The sequence below is a fragment of the Pan troglodytes genome, chromosome X, assembly GCF_028858775.2.
Source record: "Pan troglodytes isolate AG18354 chromosome X, NHGRI_mPanTro3-v2.0_pri, whole genome shotgun sequence".
NCBI classification, from domain to species: domain Eukaryota; kingdom Metazoa; phylum Chordata; class Mammalia; order Primates; family Hominidae; genus Pan; species Pan troglodytes.
In genome coordinates, this window is record NC_072421.2 from 152,064,498 (window position 1) to 152,083,412 (window position 18,915).

At 39.8% G+C, this 18,915-nt stretch overlaps 1 protein-coding gene across 13 annotated transcripts in view; it reads right to left on the reverse strand.

The window, feature by feature from the left end:
- Positions 1-2,332: 2,332 nt before the first annotated feature.
- The window catches only part of GAB3 (GRB2 associated binding protein 3), an 82,408-nt gene continuing 65,825 nt past the window's right edge, over positions 2,333-18,915 (reverse strand). For 3 of the 13 annotated variants that reach the window (XM_016947595.4, XM_063804686.1, XM_063804687.1), the window contains exons 9-11: positions 7,307-7,423; positions 5,358-5,468; positions 2,333-5,235 (exon numbers count right to left, since the gene is read on the reverse strand). In XM_016947595.4, the coding sequence (XP_016803084.1) occupies positions 5,158-5,235; positions 5,358-5,468; positions 7,307-7,423 (306 nt within the window). In that variant the 3' untranslated portion in view covers positions 2,333-5,157. Of the gene's footprint in view, positions 5,469-7,306; positions 7,424-18,915 lie in introns of all 13 variants that reach the window. The other 10 variants (XM_063804688.1, XM_063804691.1, XM_016947598.3 and 7 more) reach the window with 7 other exon arrangements.

The following is an 18,915-nucleotide window of genomic DNA, read 5'->3' on the forward strand; positions in this document are numbered from 1 at the left end:
TTATAGTTCTCTGAACTTCTTTAAGAGGGTTATTCTGAATTATTTGTCAGTTATTTCATAGATCTCCTTCTCTAATGGGTCCATTACTGAAGCTTTATTAGTTTCTTCTCGTGTGTTGTATTTTTCAGATTTTTTCCATAATCTTTGTGTTTTTACATTGATGCCTGTGCATTTGAGGACCTAGCCACGTCTTTCATTCTTTGCAGGTATTCTTTGGTGATAATAGATCTTTACTATTTAGTCTAACCTGAGATTCTGAATGAGCCAGCTGGTTGCAACCATATGCAAGCAGTCTTTGGTGTCATGTTCTTGAGTTGCTTCCTGCGCTCTGAGGTTGAATGGTAGTGCTGCCTCTGCGCCATGGTCCAGTGAGACCACTGGCTGGAGTCCACTGTCAGGTGGGGCTGCTGGCTGGGCTCTGCAATCAACTCTGATTAGGCAGGGTTGCAGTTGTCTTCCCAGGCCATGTGGTACTATTGTTTGGAATCTGTATTATATTTCCTAAAGTGTGATGCCGTTGGCTAGTTTCTCCAGCATGGTGCCTCCATTGGCTAGAATGCAGAGTAACCACCAAAATCTGTTCCCTTGTCACTGTAAGCTCCACCCCAATCCTCCATCTCCAACTTACCCCAGGTGTCCAGCCCTGCTGGCACTCCCAATGTTCCCTGAAGTATGTGACAAGACTGAGCCTCCTGAAAGGGGTTCAGAATGGTGGGGAAGACAAATGTCAGCCTCCAACTCACTGCTCCCACAGTAGAAACTATGAGCTCAGAAAAATTCTGTGTGCGGTACTGTGCCAGCCTGGAGGAAGGGCAGCAAGGTTAGAAAGAATTGTTCCTCTTACCATCTGATTGTGGGCTTTCTAGATTCTGTAGTTCAAAGCAGTGTCTCACATTCACTTCTGAGTTCTGTGGTGCTCACAATGGTGGTGTTGCCTTTTGATAGTTACTGGTTGGATTTCTGTTTGGGAGAGTAAAGCTGGAGAACTCCTATTCTTCTACATGGCTGAGATCATTCCTATATTTAGACTATAATTTAGTCTTATTTCTTGTTTTCTTTTCATTTTTTTAAAGACAGGGGCTTATTCTAATACCCAGGCTAGAGTGCAGTGGCATGATCATAGCTCACTGTATTCTCAAACTCCTGGGCTCAAGTTATCCTCCTGCCTCATCCTCCCAACTAGCTAGGATTACAGGTGTGTGCCACCATGCCGGGCTAATTTGTTGTATTTTTATTTTTGTAGAGACAGGGTCTCACTATGTTTCCCAGGCTGGTCTCAAACTCCTGGCCTGAAGCAATTCTTCCACCTCAGCCTCCCAAAGCACTGGGATTACAGGCATGAGCCACTGTGCACAGTCTAGTTTGCTTTTCTATATCTGATTTTCTAAAATATTGTTCTATCAGTTACTAAAAAAGGAGTGTGAAAATATTCACCTCTGTGGGTTTATGTATTCTTTTTTTCTATGAGTTTAACTTCATGTATTTTGAAGCTCTGTTATATTCAGTGCACACATATTTATTGTGTCTTCTTCATGAATTGAACCCTTTATCATTAATAAATGTCCTCCGTCCCATTTTATTGTGTATTCCATGGGTGATGAGAAAGGCATCCTGATGCGGCTGGTGGGGACCCGGTTAAGGAGTCTCTCAGTTGGCCTTATGGGCCAACCTGCTGTTTTGTGGGTCGGAGACTTGGTCTAGAGTGTGTGTGTAGGGAAAAAGTGTTCTTGATTGGCCTCATACTTCACCAGGGGTGAGGGATTTAATGTGGCTTTTTGTCCTTTCTCTAGGTCCCAGGATCCCCCAGGCCTGTTCTCTCTATGCCTTTGGCCTGTTTCCCCCAAACCTGAGCCCGCCCCCTCCCTACTTTCTTTGTCCTTTCCTTGTTTCACGGCCTCGAGATGCCACTGACCCAGCACCCAGGGCATCTGGGAGACTCAGCTATGGAGAAAAGGGAGGTGGTGGCAAAAGAGACATCTGCTGGGGCAGGCAGGCGTAGGGCAGTTACCTTCTCATGCAAGTAATCACGAAGGTCATGTTATACATGGTGTCAGGGAGAGCAGTTGATTTTAGTGTCAATTATCAAAGCGAGTTTCCAACGAAGAAATTAAGAAAATGACAAGATATGGTTTGGCTGAGCCGAAGCAGTACTGATTACAGACACCTGCTCAAATGTTTGCAGTGAAATAACATGCACGTGAGTCAGGTTAAGTTTGTTGTACTTCAACGTAAAAGTGGTTATGAAGTCCATTTTCAAATATTCCGCTTTCAAAACATGTTCCTTATTTATATTGGATGTCATCAGTTAAATAAAAAAGAACTTAAGTCACGATTTCTCCTTATAAGACTTTTATTAATGCCAGAAATGAAACAGCAAAAACAAAATGAATTTGAAAAATCAGTGTGATTGTGGGTGCAGAGATGATATGAACAGGGACTGAGGAAAAAGCCAGGTCTGAGGAAAGCCTTCAGTTTCAACTCGGAACTTTTAAAGGTCATGATTCAGCTGATCCTGTGAAGTGGACTGTACAGTGGGTAGGTCGCTTCGTGTCTTTATAGCCAGGCTGTGTGCTGGACATCAAGGCTCTTCCCTCCCCAAGGAAAGCTTAACTCCCAGTGCTCCTGGGTTTGTCACCTTCTGGACTTGCAGGCTTGAGACCCTTGGGTCCCCCGTCCTGCACTGGACGACCCCTGACTGGGAGGAATTTTCTAACGAGGTGAGACAGAAGAAAATGAAACAAAAAGGAACTACAGAAAACAATGTGGGGTTAATTGCTGCATTGCCCTGTTATGCTGATTCCCACATCTTGTAGGTCTCTGGGATCATTTCTGTAACAAACATTAGGCCCTTGGTTAGAAACATAGCTCTCTCTCACACACACACATCGATCATCTCCACCAAAACCAGTATTTTGACTTATGGTGCCTTTGCTGCTGTCAGCTCAAAAACTACCTGTACTTTGTTTCCTTGAATCATTATGCTTTTGCATAGCCATCATCTAGCAGTTTTATCAAAGCAGGACATAATTGCATACACTCTGGAAATGAGGGGTGAGTCACCTTTTTCAAAATTAAATTTTAAAAATTCTGACCCCTATCGCCTTCCATACCTTTAATGTAGAGAGTGCCTATTCAGAGCATTCCATTTTTAAGTAATCACATCCAAACAGGTCACACTACCCATGTGTGTTTCTTCATGCTATAAATACGTTTCTGGAAATGTTTGGTAGAAACAGATTTCTTTTTTCGGTGGGTCAATGGAGTGACATTTCACTACTGACATAATTTCAGCTATTCTTTTCTATCTCCAATCTGGTGTGGTTCTTGACACTTGGGCCTACAATTTTTTTTCTGCACCAGACTTTGTCAGATAATCAGTGATCCTAACACAAGTGCTCCACACGAGGGAACTACCCTCCATGGGAACTGGCAGTTTGAAGCCCTGGTTTCTTGCCTGAGACTCTTTGCAAGTCACATGGGGAAGAAGGCAGCTCCTCACAGGCTCTGGCTGTGTGTGGTGATGCAGAGCTGGCTGTGGGGCTTAGGGAGTGGGGAGCCCTCTCCTTGCTCTGTCCAGGCTCACTAAGGACCCTGAACTCAGTTAAAATACTTAGAAATTTCCCCCCACTTTGTCCAAGGAAGAAAATAATGTCACCAGAACCTGCTTCTTTGAAAATCAAAACGGCTTCTTTGAAAATCAAAATGACTTCTTGTATGGTCTGAAAAAAGAAGACTTTGGCATTCACTTACCTGTGGGGTGATTGGAAACCCTGAAATCCTGTAGCAAAGTCTACAACTGCCCCAACTGCACTGACTATCATGGGCCTGACTGCCAATTTGATCTATCCTCATAAAGAAGACACAATCTCAGTCAGAATGCAGGACCAGTATCTGCTTAGTTTCCAGCTGTAGGTGCTCAGAAGGATCAAGAATGGACACTAAATAACACTTCATGCCCAACTGACACCTTCATTCTGGGTCTCCTGGACCCCAGGACCTGTAAAGGAAGGGGTGACATGACGCCTTCATTATAAAGTGGGAGTGTTTGTACTCTCAGTACCTAGTCACTTCTAAAGCAGAAGGGAGCAATTGGCTGGGAAACCTAAGAATGGAATTCATAGGTTTTTTCCTGGTCATTTTTCTCTATCACTCCAAAGCTTGGGCCCATCATAGGATAACCAGGGACAACCTATGCTTTCCCCAAGGCGGTAAAAATTCCTCTGCTAGCATTAGCCAGCTCACAGGGAAACACACTGTATAGGTGACCATGAGAATGGCCTTCAGACTAACCATCAGTAGGTATTTCTAATTGTAACTACTGATGGGAGAGTTCCAGTTGAACATCGCAGAAAGAAACCCTCACTTGACATGCACATCTTTCAAGTATCAAAACACCTGTTCAGATCCCTATTGAAAGGGAGACAGGATGATTACTCATTTTGTGTCTGCAGGTGTTTCCCACATGTCTCCAAGGCTCACCCAATTAATCCATTTTGTCAAAATCCTCAGAGGAAGTATGAGGTAGAGGAATGAGCTTGCAATTGGCAGCCTGAACAACTCTATTCTCTAAGCTGGACTCTGGGTCTTGGCTTTGTGAGTAATCTTGGGCAAAGTGTTCCCTCCTCTAGTTCTCAGTGTTCTTTTCTTCAAAGTGGCATCAACAGTCTCTTCCAGGCCTATCTTCCAAGGTCTTTCGGAGAAGACATGAGACGATGCGTGGGAAAAGGCCAAGAGCAGCAGAATACCTGGCTACAGGTAGCTGCTTAATTGCAATATCCTTAGAGCCACCAGTGTCATCTGATATACTTATCTCAGAGCCTGAGATCCATTGCCCCTGTCACTTGTCTTTCTTTGGGTATTGAAATGACTAGTCTGCTGAAGTCTTTGGAGTAAGATTCTGCCACCATTGCTGGGCTTGATCTCCTCAACTGTCTTCAGAGGCTGGAACAAGATGGTCTCCAGAGGCCCCTTTGCTAGGATAATTTATCATTCTCATTGAAGCACAGGAGAGAAGTCAGAATTTCAGGTATTGGAGTCAAACGATAAAATCCTGTTGGTGGCAACACTCACTCCAATCTTTGCTCCAATAGGACAGAGGGGAGGCTAGATTCTCTCAGAGCCCCCTCCGGAAGGCAACTGCTTCCTTCTTTTCTTCCTTCAATGTATAAACAGGTCTTCTTTCCTAAAGGTTCTGGCCAAGACCTTGAAAACTACACATTCTCTCTTGGTTTTGACCTGTGTTGACCATCAGTGTGTTTTTAGTGGACAAAAAAAAAAAAAAAAAGAAAAAGAAAAAACTCAAACTGAGCCCCAAGCTTCCCTGTTTCACACATGGCACAAGCCCGCACCTCTCATACTTTGGATTGCCTTTCATCCGTCCACTCCTGTTTTGTGCTCTGGAGAGCCTGTGTCTTCTGCTCATCCACTTGGACATAGTCTACTCTTTGTTCTTCTGAAAGGAGAAGTTTCTGAAGGAGGAGAACAAAAAGGTTTTCATTACATCTAACTTAAAATGTCAGGAAAATGTTTACCCTTTTGTATTAAATTACATTGTTAAATATTTGTTGCCCTTTCCTCTGTGTGGAAACTTTGTACTTTGTATGTGTGCTTGTGTGTGTGCACACACGTGCTTCTGCTTCCCTCAACTTTGCTCTAGCCACTTGACTTGCTTTGATCAATATAATGTAAGTGGAAGTGACATGGCCTGGCATGGCGGCACGTGCCTGTAATCCCAGCACTTTGAGAGGCTGGGATGTGGTTTGGCTGTGCCCCTACTCAAATCTCATCTTGAATTGTAGTTCCCATAATCCCCATGTGCCCTGGGAAGGACCTGGTGGGAGGTAATTGAATCAAGGGGATAGTTACCCTCATGCTGTTCTCATGATAGTAAGTTCTCAAGAGATCTGATAGTTTTATAAGGGGCTTTCCCCACTTCATTCTGCACTTCTCTTTCCTGCCGCCATGTGAAAAAGGATGTGTTTCCTTCCCCTTCCACCATGATTGTAAGTTTCTTGAGGCTTCCCCAGCCACGCTGAATTGTGAGTCAATTAAACCTCTTTCCTTTATAAATTACCCAGTCTCAGGTATTTCTTCATAGCAGTGTGAGAATGGACTAATACAGAGGCCAAGGCAGGAGGATCACTTGAGCCCAGGAGATCAAGATCATTTTTTATTAAAAAATAAAAAACAGCCGTGGGTGATGGTGTGCAACTGTAGTACCAGCTACTTGGGAGGCTGAGATGGGAGGATAACTTTAGCCCAGGAGATCGAGGCTGCAGTGAGCTATGACCATGCCACTGCACTCCAGCCTGAGTGACAGAGTGAGATCTTGACTCAATAAAACAAAACAATAATAACAAAAAGGAAGTGACATGTTCCAATCCTAAGGAGAAAGAGGTATTCTGTGATTCTGCAATCTCTCTTTTTCCTCTGCCAGGAGGCCAGCACACTTCAGATGGGGGCTGCTTCTCTTGCCTCGGCCCTGGACTGGAGATGACCTGGAACACAAAGGCTCTGGCCTGCAATAAAAGAGCCTTTGTGTTGAAAGCAGATGAGATTTGGGGGTTGTTTGTCTACCAAAACTGACTAATGCTCCTTTTATACTTATTGCTCCCACCCTTCTTACCAGCTTTTCTCCAGTCTCATATCAGGTTTTTGGAACGATATTAAAAGTAGAAAACAAGTAGGAGTTACCTCAGCAAAAGAGGAGGAAAGTCCTCAATTGTTTCCCATGCACTCATTCCTTACGCTGTACAGTGGGTGATACTAGTTCACAGATATGATAACTTACATGTATTAACTCAATTAATCCTCACAACAGCCCTTGACATAAGTGTTGTCATTTCTGATTCCCATTTTTCAGATGAGAATTCTACCCAAAGGGGTAGCTGCCCAACTCAGCATTCAAGGCCCCTTACTTCCAACTTACAGTTCTTTCCACTGCTCCCTCAAGTCTAACCAAACAAGGCTATTACTTGTTCCCTAAACAGGATGTTCCTACACCTGGAGGGTCCTCTACCCCACCCTTGTTTCTGCCTGAGATATTTTTCTATAAACTTTTTGGTCCAAATTTTGAAGTGTGAATATCACATCTATTTATACATACACACACAAAGAACACACCCTAGAAGGAAATACACCAAGATTTCATTCTCTCTGGGAGGCAGGATGAGGGCTGATTTTAATATTCTTCATTATACATGTCTGCATTTTTAACACTTTCTAAGGAGAATATGCATGGTTTGATAATCAGAAAAGTCTAGGCAGAGATGGAATCACCTTTTCTTAGACGCAAAGCCCTTCCTACCTGCTGCATGGGGGCTGGTGATGCTGAATTGAAGTCCAGGGCCAAATAATCTAGGCTGAATTTCTTTGTCCACGTAAGAGCACCACTGCTCAGGGAACTGGCTGTTCGGTGCTCCTCCTAGGAACCAACATCACAGGAGTCAGGTTAATGATGTCTATCTTGGTTGCTCAAGGGAAGGAGGGCAAGTTGTGGCTTCACCCAAGCAGCTGCCATCAGATCGTAACAGAATAGTCTGATGAGACCTGAGTCAATCAGCCTGCATATCTGAGTGAGAACTGTAATTTCAAACAGAATATAGCCAATTTGGGCTTCGCAATGAAACCATACCATTATTCACCATGGGAACAGTTTGCCAAAATTCACTCAAAAAGGAATTTGCTTCACGAATCTGACAGGCCTGTGATACTTCAGAGATTAAACCCTGACAAGATCAACTATACTTATTAAAGTTCTCGTGAAGGCATCCCAAATGCACTTAAATATAGTTTGCACAATACAAACAGTTATAACACAGATGAAAATCAGGGCCCAGCTTCAGAAGTGCAATGCTACCAATCCATATCTTTGAAGCTGTTTCCCCTGTACCATCTTTCCTTCTCCTCCCAAGAGGTAAAGCACTATCTTGAATTTTGTGCTTACCACTCCTTTTACTTTTAAATATAGTTTTATGAGTATGCAAGTATCCTTAAATAACAGACTATTTCATTTTGCCTGTTTTTGAATGTCATATCAACAGAATCACATTGTATGCATTTTGGGCGGCTTCAGTTTTGTGTTCAATATTAGGTACCCCACATTCACTTGTGTCGAAGCATTAGCCCTATTTCACTCATTTGCAGTGGGTCAGATATTCCATTGCATGACTTATTTAATCATTCTGCCATCAAAGGATATTTGAGTTGCTCCCAGTTTGGGGGCTATTGTAAGCAATGCTGCCATGGGCATTCATGCACCTGTGGGAGAAATTCTAGGGCATTTACTTGGGAATAGAATCAGTGGGTTATAGGATATGAGCATCTTCAACTTCACTAAATATCACCAAACTATTTTCCAGAGTGAACCAATCTACACGTGTACCAGGAGTGTATAAGAACTTCTATTGCTTCCCATCCTGGCCAACACTTGGTATTGTCAGACTTTTTAACATTTTTCCTACCTGAGACAGGTAAAATGGTATCTTACTGTGGTTTGATTTTCCATTCCCCTGATTATTAATTAGTATGAGCACCTGTTCATATGTTGAAAGGTCATTTGTTTATTTCTCCTCTGTGAATTGCCTGTTTGGGTTTGTTTTGTTTTTTGGGTTTTTTTTTTGCCTTGTCCTGGTTAATTTTTGTATTGAATTATTTGTATATTTTTCTTACTTACCCTTAGTACTTTTTCCTCTGCCCTGGAGAGTAATCATTTGCTATCATGTATGTTGCAGATAGCTCATCACAGTCTAGCTTCTTGTCTTTTCATTTCTTTTTATGGTATTTCTTTTGACTAAGAAATACTTTTAATGTAATGTCGATCCTTTCCTGTATGGCTTACATTATGTTTAAGGAATCCTTCCCTATGCTGAGGTCATAATTTATTTCTCTATATTTTTCCTGAAATTATAAAGTTTTGCAATAATTTGCTTCACGTTTAAGCAATAATCTCACTTGAACGGATTTTAATATTGTATATGGTGGTGCAATAGAAATAAAATTCATTCCATTTTTGTTGTTGTTTTTACTCAACATGGATAACCTGGTTTCCCCCAGAATGTCTTGCGTGATCTTGACCCTTTTAGAATCAGCTTCAAAGTTCCTCAAAAATCTCTGTTAGGGAATTGGTTAGATAATGTCTTTAATATTTGAGTCTTCCTATTCAGGAACATGGTCTACTTTTCCACTTATTTCATTCTCCTTAATGTCTTTTAATAAGTTTTAATAATTCTCTCCACAATATTTTTTGTTAGGTTTATCGCTAAATGCCTAGAGTTTGTTGTTACTGTAAATGGTAAGTTTTGTTTAAATTCTTTTTTCTGTTTGTTACCATTATCTAGACAGCGAACTGGATTGTGTATATTGATTTTATATCCATCAATCTTGATATCTTTTATTAATTGTAATTATTTATTTTACTAACTTAGTAATTCTAATTATTTCTAAGTAGATTATTTCGAGTTATCACTCATATAAGCAGATTATTTTGAGTTATCGCTTCATCTAAGAATAATCACTCTTTGTCTTCTTCCTTCCTTTCCAATTCTTATTCATTTTGTTTCTTTAGGAGATGTTTTTAGCTTTTAACCACTGAGTATGATATCTACTACAGGTTCTATAAGATTCATTTTTCATTTGTTATGAGGTTAGAGAAAATTCCTCTATTCCGTGTTTACTAATAGATTTTTTCATGAATAGATGTTGAGTTCTATCAAATGCTTTTTCTGCATCTAGTAAGATAATATATCATTTTTCTCCTTTAATCTGTTAATGTGCTTGGTTGACTTAATAGATATTCCTGGTTTATGGTTGTAATAGCTCATCTCTCTGAGAATATTGGTAATAATAGAGTTTTAAAAAGGCTTTTCCTAGCCGGGCGCAGTGGCTCACACCTTTAATCCCAGCACTTTGGGAGGCCGAGGCGAGCGGATCACTTGGGGTCAGGAGTTCAAGACCAGCCTGGCCAACATGGTGAAACTCTGTCTCTACTAAAAATACAAAAATCTGCCAGGCATGGTGGTGCATGCCTGTAGTCCCAGCTACTTCGGAGGCTGAGGGAGGAGAATCGCTTGAACCCGGGAGGCAGAGGTTGCAGTGAGCTGAGATTGCACCACTGCACTCCAGCCTGGGTGACAGAGTGAGACTCTGCCTCACAAAAAAATAAAATAATAATCTGTTTGATTTCAATCTTTCATGCTAGAGTTCTCCTGTTGCTTATACTTACGAGCGAAAGACCAAAAAGCTAATGTGGAGCTTTGTGTACATGGATGGTGTTTGTCAGCTCTGGAGTTTTCTGCAGGGTGATCCCATTGGGTGGTTATCTTGAGTAACCCCCAATATTAGGAACTACGTTTTGCCACTTGGGCTGCTCAAATAGCCCAGATAAATATTTTCTAATCTCCAAACTCAATTGTAATGGTCTGGTTGTCAACATTCTGGAAAAGGGCTTGAGAATGGTTCTCATATCCATTATGCCTATTTACTTAATCACCTTGTCGTTAGTATAGTATTCGTGGTCAAATATGTCTAGTATCCCCCAGTGCAGAGACCTTTTGTTTTACTCTCTCCAGAGAGACTGAACTTCAACTTTTCTATGAGATGGGGGATGGAAAGTCACAGTGTTTCACCTCCATGGAGTGAGGGAAGGGATCTTGGAACTTACCTGATGCCTTTGACCATTACTGCTTCTTTTACTTTCCCTTCAACCCTACTTCAGAACTACCTACTGTGGACAATTCCTGAACTCTTTGGGTAGTCTGCAGTATAAGTCAAGTTGCTTCTTGCCTTCCTTCCACCACATTTAAGATTTAATTTTTTTTGTAGGGGGGAGGGGTCTTGTAAGTCATTTACTACATATCTACCTGCATTCTAGTTTCCAATATGTTACTGCTATTTTCTTCTCCAATTCTTCATATCTTTGTGGGTTTATGCCTTTAACAGATTTCTTTACTGTTATTTTAGAGGGTGTTTGGGGATGGAGAGAAATTGGAAGCTTGCGGTCAATCTTCCATTTGAGGTTCATGTGTCAGCACTTTATTTCTTTTTGTGGCTGCATAATACAATGGAATATTATACTACATTTTATTATATATTATACTACATTTTATTCACACATTCATCAGTCGATGATCATTTGAGTTGTTTTCCCTTTCTGGCTATTATGAAAAAATGCTTCTATGAACATTTGTGTACGAGTATTTGGTTAGACATATTCTTCTTTGGGATTTTAAAATCTGCATCCACCAGTAACATTGGCCTACAGCTTTCTACTTATGTAATTGCTATTTGTTTTATCAAATTATTTTAGCCTCATAAAGTAAGGTGGGTAATATTCTCTTCTCCCATTCCTGGTAGGTGTTTATATAAGATTGCACTTATCTCTTCTTTTTGGTCGAAACTATCTGTAAAGTTTTTTGGGCCTTATGATCCTTTGTAGTACAAATTTTCCTACTGATTCAGTGTCTTTAATAGGTACATAAACATTCAGGTTTTCTAATTCTACTTGAGTCAATTTCTGATTTTTTTTTAATCCAGAGAATTTGCCTATCACAAAAGTTTTCAAATTTATTGGTACAGAGTTGTTCACAAAATTCTCTTAGGTAGTTAATCTCTCATGTATTTGTAATTATTATCTGTTCTTCATTCTTAATATTACTTATTTGTATTCATATCTTTTGTATTAGTTTTGTTAAATTTTAGTCTTTTTAAAGAGCCAATTACAGCTGTATTGATCCTCTCTGATTTTGTTATTTTGTTAGTTTCTGCTTTTGCCTTTATTCTTTCACTTTTGTAGGGTTTTTCTAAACTTATTATTATAAAATGTTTCCAGCAATCAGCCAAATTAAAGAAAATATACCCACCATGTATACTCCACTAACATTTTATTATACTAACTTGCTTGTAAGTCTTTGGGCTTGTGGAGGAATGGTACCTTTCATGAACTGCGAGCAACTCTAGCATTATCCCTTGACATATTGCCTCTCTCCTATTGTTCTATAATCTTCTTCAACAACTCTGACTATACAAATATTTGACCTTCTTATTCTATCTTCCATGTCCCAAATTTCTTTCATATTCTCCATGTTTTTAACTCCTTGTTCTGATTTATTAGTAACTTATTCATAAATTATCTTCCAGCTCACTAAATCACTCTTTGTGCTTAGTCTGTTTATCTCATCCATTGAGTTTCTAATTTCATTCTTGTTTTTATTTCTAAAAGTTGTAAATGGTCTTTTACAATCTACTTGGCCATTTTTAATAGTATCTCATTACTTAATCCAACTTTCAATTTCTCATTTATTTCTTTAAATATAGTAAAACTACTTATTTTATATTCAAAATCCAGTGTTTCCAAAAACTGCCTACTTCCATATTTGATTCTATTGTTTGTAATTCTTATTAATTTGGGGGGTTGCTGTTTCTCAATATTTTTGGCCCCAGAAATTTCTTTTCCCTTCCCTTCTTGTCAGCTGAGTTTTAGACTTAAAAACGTATCATATTTATAATAAGAGGTGTTTTTCATGCTATCTTGCCTACCAAAGTGTTCCATCAAATTTTAAAAATAGAATAAATGTAGTTTCACCTCCAGTAATGTTGAATAAAGTAATTTTGATCACCCTTCCTGCTGAGAACAATATTTTTTTCCTTTTCTGGTAGAAATTAAAAAATTGTTTCTAAAATTTTTATGGGAGTAGAAAAGTCAAAGAAAAAAAACAAAAAAAACCTAGAGGAAGGTAAACAAAGCAGGAGGACTTACTTTCCTTGATATTGAGTCTTATAAAGCTACAGCAACTAAGGGAGTTTGTATTGTTCAAAGATAGACAGGGAAACCAACAGAATAGAATTAAGAGTCCATAAAAAACCCGTACATATATGGATATTTGATTTATGGCAAAGATGGCACTGCCGAATCGTCAGTAAATGATAGTCATTTTACATAAATGGTGCCAACCAATTAGATAAACATATGGGGAAAAATGAGTCTTGACCCCTATCTCACAGCACACACAAGTTAATTCAAGGTGGTATAATCCAAATGTGAAGGTAAAACTAGAAAACTCCTAGGAAATAACCATAATTCACCCGAGATCAAATAGATAATGATCCTGTATTAAAGAAATTGAATTCACCCAGAGGGTTTCACTGGTGAACTATACCAAAAATTTAAAGAATAAACAAAACTAATTCTACACGATCTGTTCCAGAAACTAGAAGAGGAGAGAACACCTCCTGAGGAGCCCGGCATGACCTTAATACCAAAACCACACAAAGACACTACAAAAACCTAAAGATCAACAACCATTAGGAACACAGACATGAAAATCTTCAACAAAATATTAGCAGATGAAATGCAGCAATATATACAAGGAAATAATACACCATGACCAGCCTGGGCAACATAGTAAGACCTTGTCTCTACCAAAAAAAAAAAAAAAAAAATCCCAAGAAATCTGAGGAAAATAAAAACCTCCTATAATTAATAAGTTAATTCAGCAATCTCAAACTCTTGGGCTCAAGGGATCTTCCTGTCTCAGCCTCCTGATTAGCTGGGACTATAGGCACAGCTACTATGCATGGTTAATTTTTAATAACAGTTTTGTAGAGACAGCGTCTCACTTTGTTGCCCAGGCTAGTCTTGAACTCTTGGGCTCAAGCCATTCTCCCACATCAGCCTCCACAAAGTCCTGGGATTACAGGTGCGAGCCACTGAACTCAGCCAATCATATTTCTATATACCACCAATGGGTCATTGGAAGCTGAAATTTAAAAAATACTATTTATAATAGTTCCAAAAATGAAATACTTAGATATAAATCTAATAGGACACGCATAAGATCTATGTAAAAATTACAAAATTATGAGGGGAAAAAAAATCAAAGAAAATCTGAATAAATGAGCCAGGCGCGATGGCTCATGCCTGTATTCCCAGCACTTTGGGAGGCTGAGGCAGACGGATCACTTGAGGTCGGGGGTTCGAGACCAGCCTGGCCAACATGGTGAATCCCTGTCTCTACTAAAAATACAAAAAAGTAAGCCAGGCGTGGTGGCATGTGCCTGTAATCCCAGCTACTTGGGTGGCTAAGACATGACAATCACTTGAACCCGAGAGGGGGAGGTTGCAGTGAGTCGAGATTGTGCCACTGCACTCCAACCTGGGTGACAGAGCAAGACTCTATCTCAAAAAAAAGAAAAAAACAAAACAAAAAAACCAAAAACCAATCTGAGTAAATGGAGAGATATACTGTGCTCAGTAATTGGAAGATTCAGAATAGTAAAGACTCAATTCTCAAATGTATGTATAGATTTAATGCAATTCCAACTAAAAAAAAAAGTGTTAGGCCAGGCGTGGTGGCTCACGCCTGTAATCCCAGCACTTTGGGAGGCTGAGGCGGGCGGATCACAAGGTCAGGAGATCAAGACCATCCTGGCTAACACGGTGAAACCCCGTCTCTACTAAAAAAAATACAAAAAATTAGCCAGGTGTGGTGGCGGGCACCTGTAGTCCCAGCTACTCAGGAAGCTGAGGCAGGAGAACAGCATGAACCCGGGGGGCGGACCTTGCAGTGAGCCGAGATGGCGCCACTGCACTCCAGCCTGGGTGACAGAGCGAGACTCTGTCTCAAAAAAAAAAAAAAAAAAAAGTCTTAGCAGGATATTTTTGTAGATAAAGAACATCTGACTCTAATTATACACGGAAAGGCAAAGGAAGTAGAATAACAAAAACAAATTTTAAAAACAAGAATGATGTTAGAGAAAATAAACTTCCTGATTTTAAAATTTACTCCAAAGCTACAATAATCAAGACTGTATGGCATAGGCAAAGAGAGAGACAATGGAACAGAATAGAAAATCTACACAAATATGCCCAACTGATTTATTACAGAGGTGCAAAGAAAATTCAATGAAGAAAGGATTATATTTTCCATAAATGGTACTGAAACATTTGGACATCCATATGCAAAATGTCAGCTTCGACTTCACCTCACATCTCATACAAAAATAAACTTAAAATGGATCATAGACCTAAATGTAAAACCATAATTCTTTTAGAAGGAAATAAAGGAGAAAATTCTAATGAACTAAGGTTAGGCAGAGTTCTTAGACATAACAATCCATTAAGGAAACAAAATCAATAAATTGGACTTAATTAAATTTTTAAATGTTTGCTCTGCAAAAGACAGAAGATAATGGAAAGACAAGCTCCAGATATGGAGAAAATATTTGCAAACTATATATCCATTGGAGGACTTGGGTTTTTTTTGTTTTCTTTTTGTTTTTGTTTTTTTTTTGAGACAGAGTCTTACTCTGTCACCCAGGCTGGAGTGCAGTGGCATGATCTTGGCTCACTGCAACCTCTGCCTCCCGGGTTCAAGCAATTCTCCTGCCTCTGCCTCCCGAGTAGCTAGGACTACAGGCACGTGCTACCACGCCCGGCTAATTTTTGTATTTTTAGTAGAGACAGGGTTTCATCATGTTGGCCAGGCTGGTCTCGAACTCCTGCCCTCAGATGATCCTCCCACCTCAGCCTCCCAAAGTGCTGGGACTACAGGCGTGAGCCACCATGCCTGGCCCCTTTGGAGGACTTGTACACAGAATATATAAAGAACTCTCAAAACTCAATGTAAGAAAACAAACAACCTGATTTAAAAATTGGCAAAAAGATTGAACAGATACTCCACCAAAGAAAATATATGGATGGCAAGTAAACACACCAAAATATGTCCAACATAATTTACCATTAGGAAAGTACATGTTAGAGCCACACTGAGATACCAATATACATCCATCAGAAGGTAGAAAATTTAAAAATCTAGTAATACCAGAGGTACAAGGAGGAGCTGCTACCATTCCTTCTGAAACTATTCCAATTAATAGAAAAAGAGGGAATCCTCCCTAACTCATTTTATGAGGCCAGCATCATCCTGATACCAAAGCCTGGCAGACGCACAACAAAAAAAAAGAGAATTTTAGACCAATATCCCTGATGAACATCGATGCAAAAATCCTCAATAAAATACTGGCAAACCGAATCCAGCAGCACATCAAAAAGTTTATCCACCATGATCAAGTGGGCTTCATCCCTGGGATGCAAGGCTGGTTCAACATACGAAAATCAATAAACGTAATCCAGCATATAAACAGAACCAACGACAAAAACCACATGATTATCTCAATAGATGCAGAAAAGGCCTTTGACAAAATTCAACAACCCTTCATGCTAAAAACTCTCAATAAATTAGGTATTGATGGGACGTATCTCAAAATAATAAGAGCTATCTATGACAAACCCACAGCCAATATCATACTGAATGGGCAAAAACTGGAAGCATTCCCTTTGAAAACTGGCACAAGACAGGGATGCCCTCTCTCACCACTCCTATTCACCATAGTGTTGGAAGTTCTGGCTAGGACAATCAGGCAGGAGAAGGAAATAAAGGGTATTCAATTAGGAAAAGAGGAAGTCAAATTGTCCCTGTTTGCAGATGACATGATTGTATATCTAGAAAACCCCATCGTCTCAGCCCAAAATCTCCTTAAGCTGATAAGCAACTTCAGCAAAGTCTCAGGATACAAAATCAATGTGCAAAAATCACAAGCATTCTTATACACCAACAACAGACAAACAGAGAGCCAAATCATGAGTGAACTCCCATTCACAATTGCTTCAAAGAGAATAAAATACCTAGGAATCCAACTTACAAGGGATGTGAAGGACCTCTTCAAGGAGAACTACAAACCACTGCTCAATGAAATAAAAGAGGATACAAACAAATGGAAGAATATTCTATGCTCATGGATAGGAAGAATCAATATCACGAAAATGGCCATACTGCCCAAGGTAATTAATAGATTCAATGCCATCCCCATCAAGCTACCAATGACTTTCTTCACTGAATTGGAAAAAACTACTTTAAAGTTCATATGGAACCAAAAAAGAGCCTGCATCGCCAAGTCAGTCCTAAGCCAAAAGAACAAAGCTGGAGGCATCACGCTACCTGACTTCAAACTATACTACATGGCTACAGTAACCAAAACAGCATGGTACTGGTACCAAAACAGAGATATAGACCAATGGAACAGAACAGAGCCCTCAGAAATAATGCCACACATCTACAACCATCTGATCTTTGACAAACCTGACAAAAAGAAGAAATGGGGAAAGGATTCCCTATTTAATAAATGGTGCTGGGAAAACTGGCTAGCCATATGGAGAAAGCTGAAAGTGGATCTCTTCCTTACACCTTATACAAAAATTAATTCAAGATGGATTAAAGACTTAAATGTTAGACCTAAAACCATAAAAACCCTAGAAGAAAACCTAGGCAATACCATTCAGGACATAGGCATGGGCAAGGACTTCATGTCTAAAACACCAAAAGCAATGGCAACCAAAGCCAAAATTGACAAATGGGATCTAATTAAACTAAAGAGCTTCTGCACAGCAAAAGAAACTACCATCAGAGTGAACAGGCAGCCTACAGAATGGGAGAAAATTTTTGCAATCTACTCATCTGACAAACGGCTAATATCCAGAATCTACGAAGAACTGAAACAAACTTACAAGAAAAAAACAAACAACCCCATCAAAAAGTGGGTGAAGGATATGAACAGACACTTCTCAAAAGAAGACATTTATGCAGCCAACAGACACATGAAAAAATGCTCATCATCACTGGTCATCAGAGAAATGCAAATCAAAACCACAATGTGATACCATCTCACACCAGTTAGAATGGCGATCATTAAAAAGTCAGGAAACAACAGGTGCTGGAGAGGATGTGGAGAAATAGGAACACTTTTACACTGTTGGTGGGAGTGTAAACTAGTTCAACCATTGTGGAAGTCAGTGTGGTGATTCCTCAAGGATCTAGAACTAGAAATACCATTTGACCCAGCCATCCATCCCATTACTGGGTATATACACAAAGGATTATAAATCATGCTGCTATAAAGACACATGCACATGTATGCTTATTGTGGCACTATTCACAATAGCAAAGACTTGGAACCAACCCAAATGTCCAACACTGATAGACTGGATTAAGAAAATGTGGCACATATACACCATGTAATACTATGCAGCCATAAAAAAGGATGAGTTCGTGTCCTTTGCAGGGACATGGATGAAGCTGGAAACCATCGTTCTCAGCAAACTATCGCAAGGACAAAAAACCAAACACCGCATGTTCTCACTCATAGGTGGGAACTGAACAATGAGAGCACTTGGACACAGGAAGGGGAACATCACACACTGGGATCTGTCGTGGGGTGGGTGGACGGGGGAGGGATAGCATTCGGAGATATATCTAATATAAATGACGAGTTAATGGGTGCAGCACACCAACATGGCACATGTATACATATGTAACAAACCTGCACGTTGTGCACATGTACCCTAAAACTTAAAGTATAATAAAAAAAACTAAAAAATATATAAAAAAATAAAAAAATAAAAATCTGGTAATACCAACTACGCTGGCAAAGGAGGTGGAGCAACTGGAACTCTCATAAGTTGCTGGTGGGAGTCCAAAATGGTACAGCCACTATGAAAAACATTTTAGCAGTATCTTACAAAGTTAAATAAACAATTGATGACTCAGTTAAACATACATTTGATGATCCAGCAACACCACTTCTAGGTATTTATCCTGGAGCTGGATTTCTCAGCTGTGGCACTAATGACATTTGGGGCTGGATAGTTCTTTGTTGTGAGGGCTGTCTTGTGCATTGTACGATGTATAGCAGGCCCCCTGATTTTTTTCCATTAGATGTCATTAGCACTACCTCCTCCACTCCAAGTTGTGGCAACCAAAAATGTTTCAAGACATTGCCAAATATCCCTTGAGGGTCAAAATCACCACTGTCTGAGAACCACTGATCTAGAGAAATGAAGACGTCTATCCACATAGAAACCTG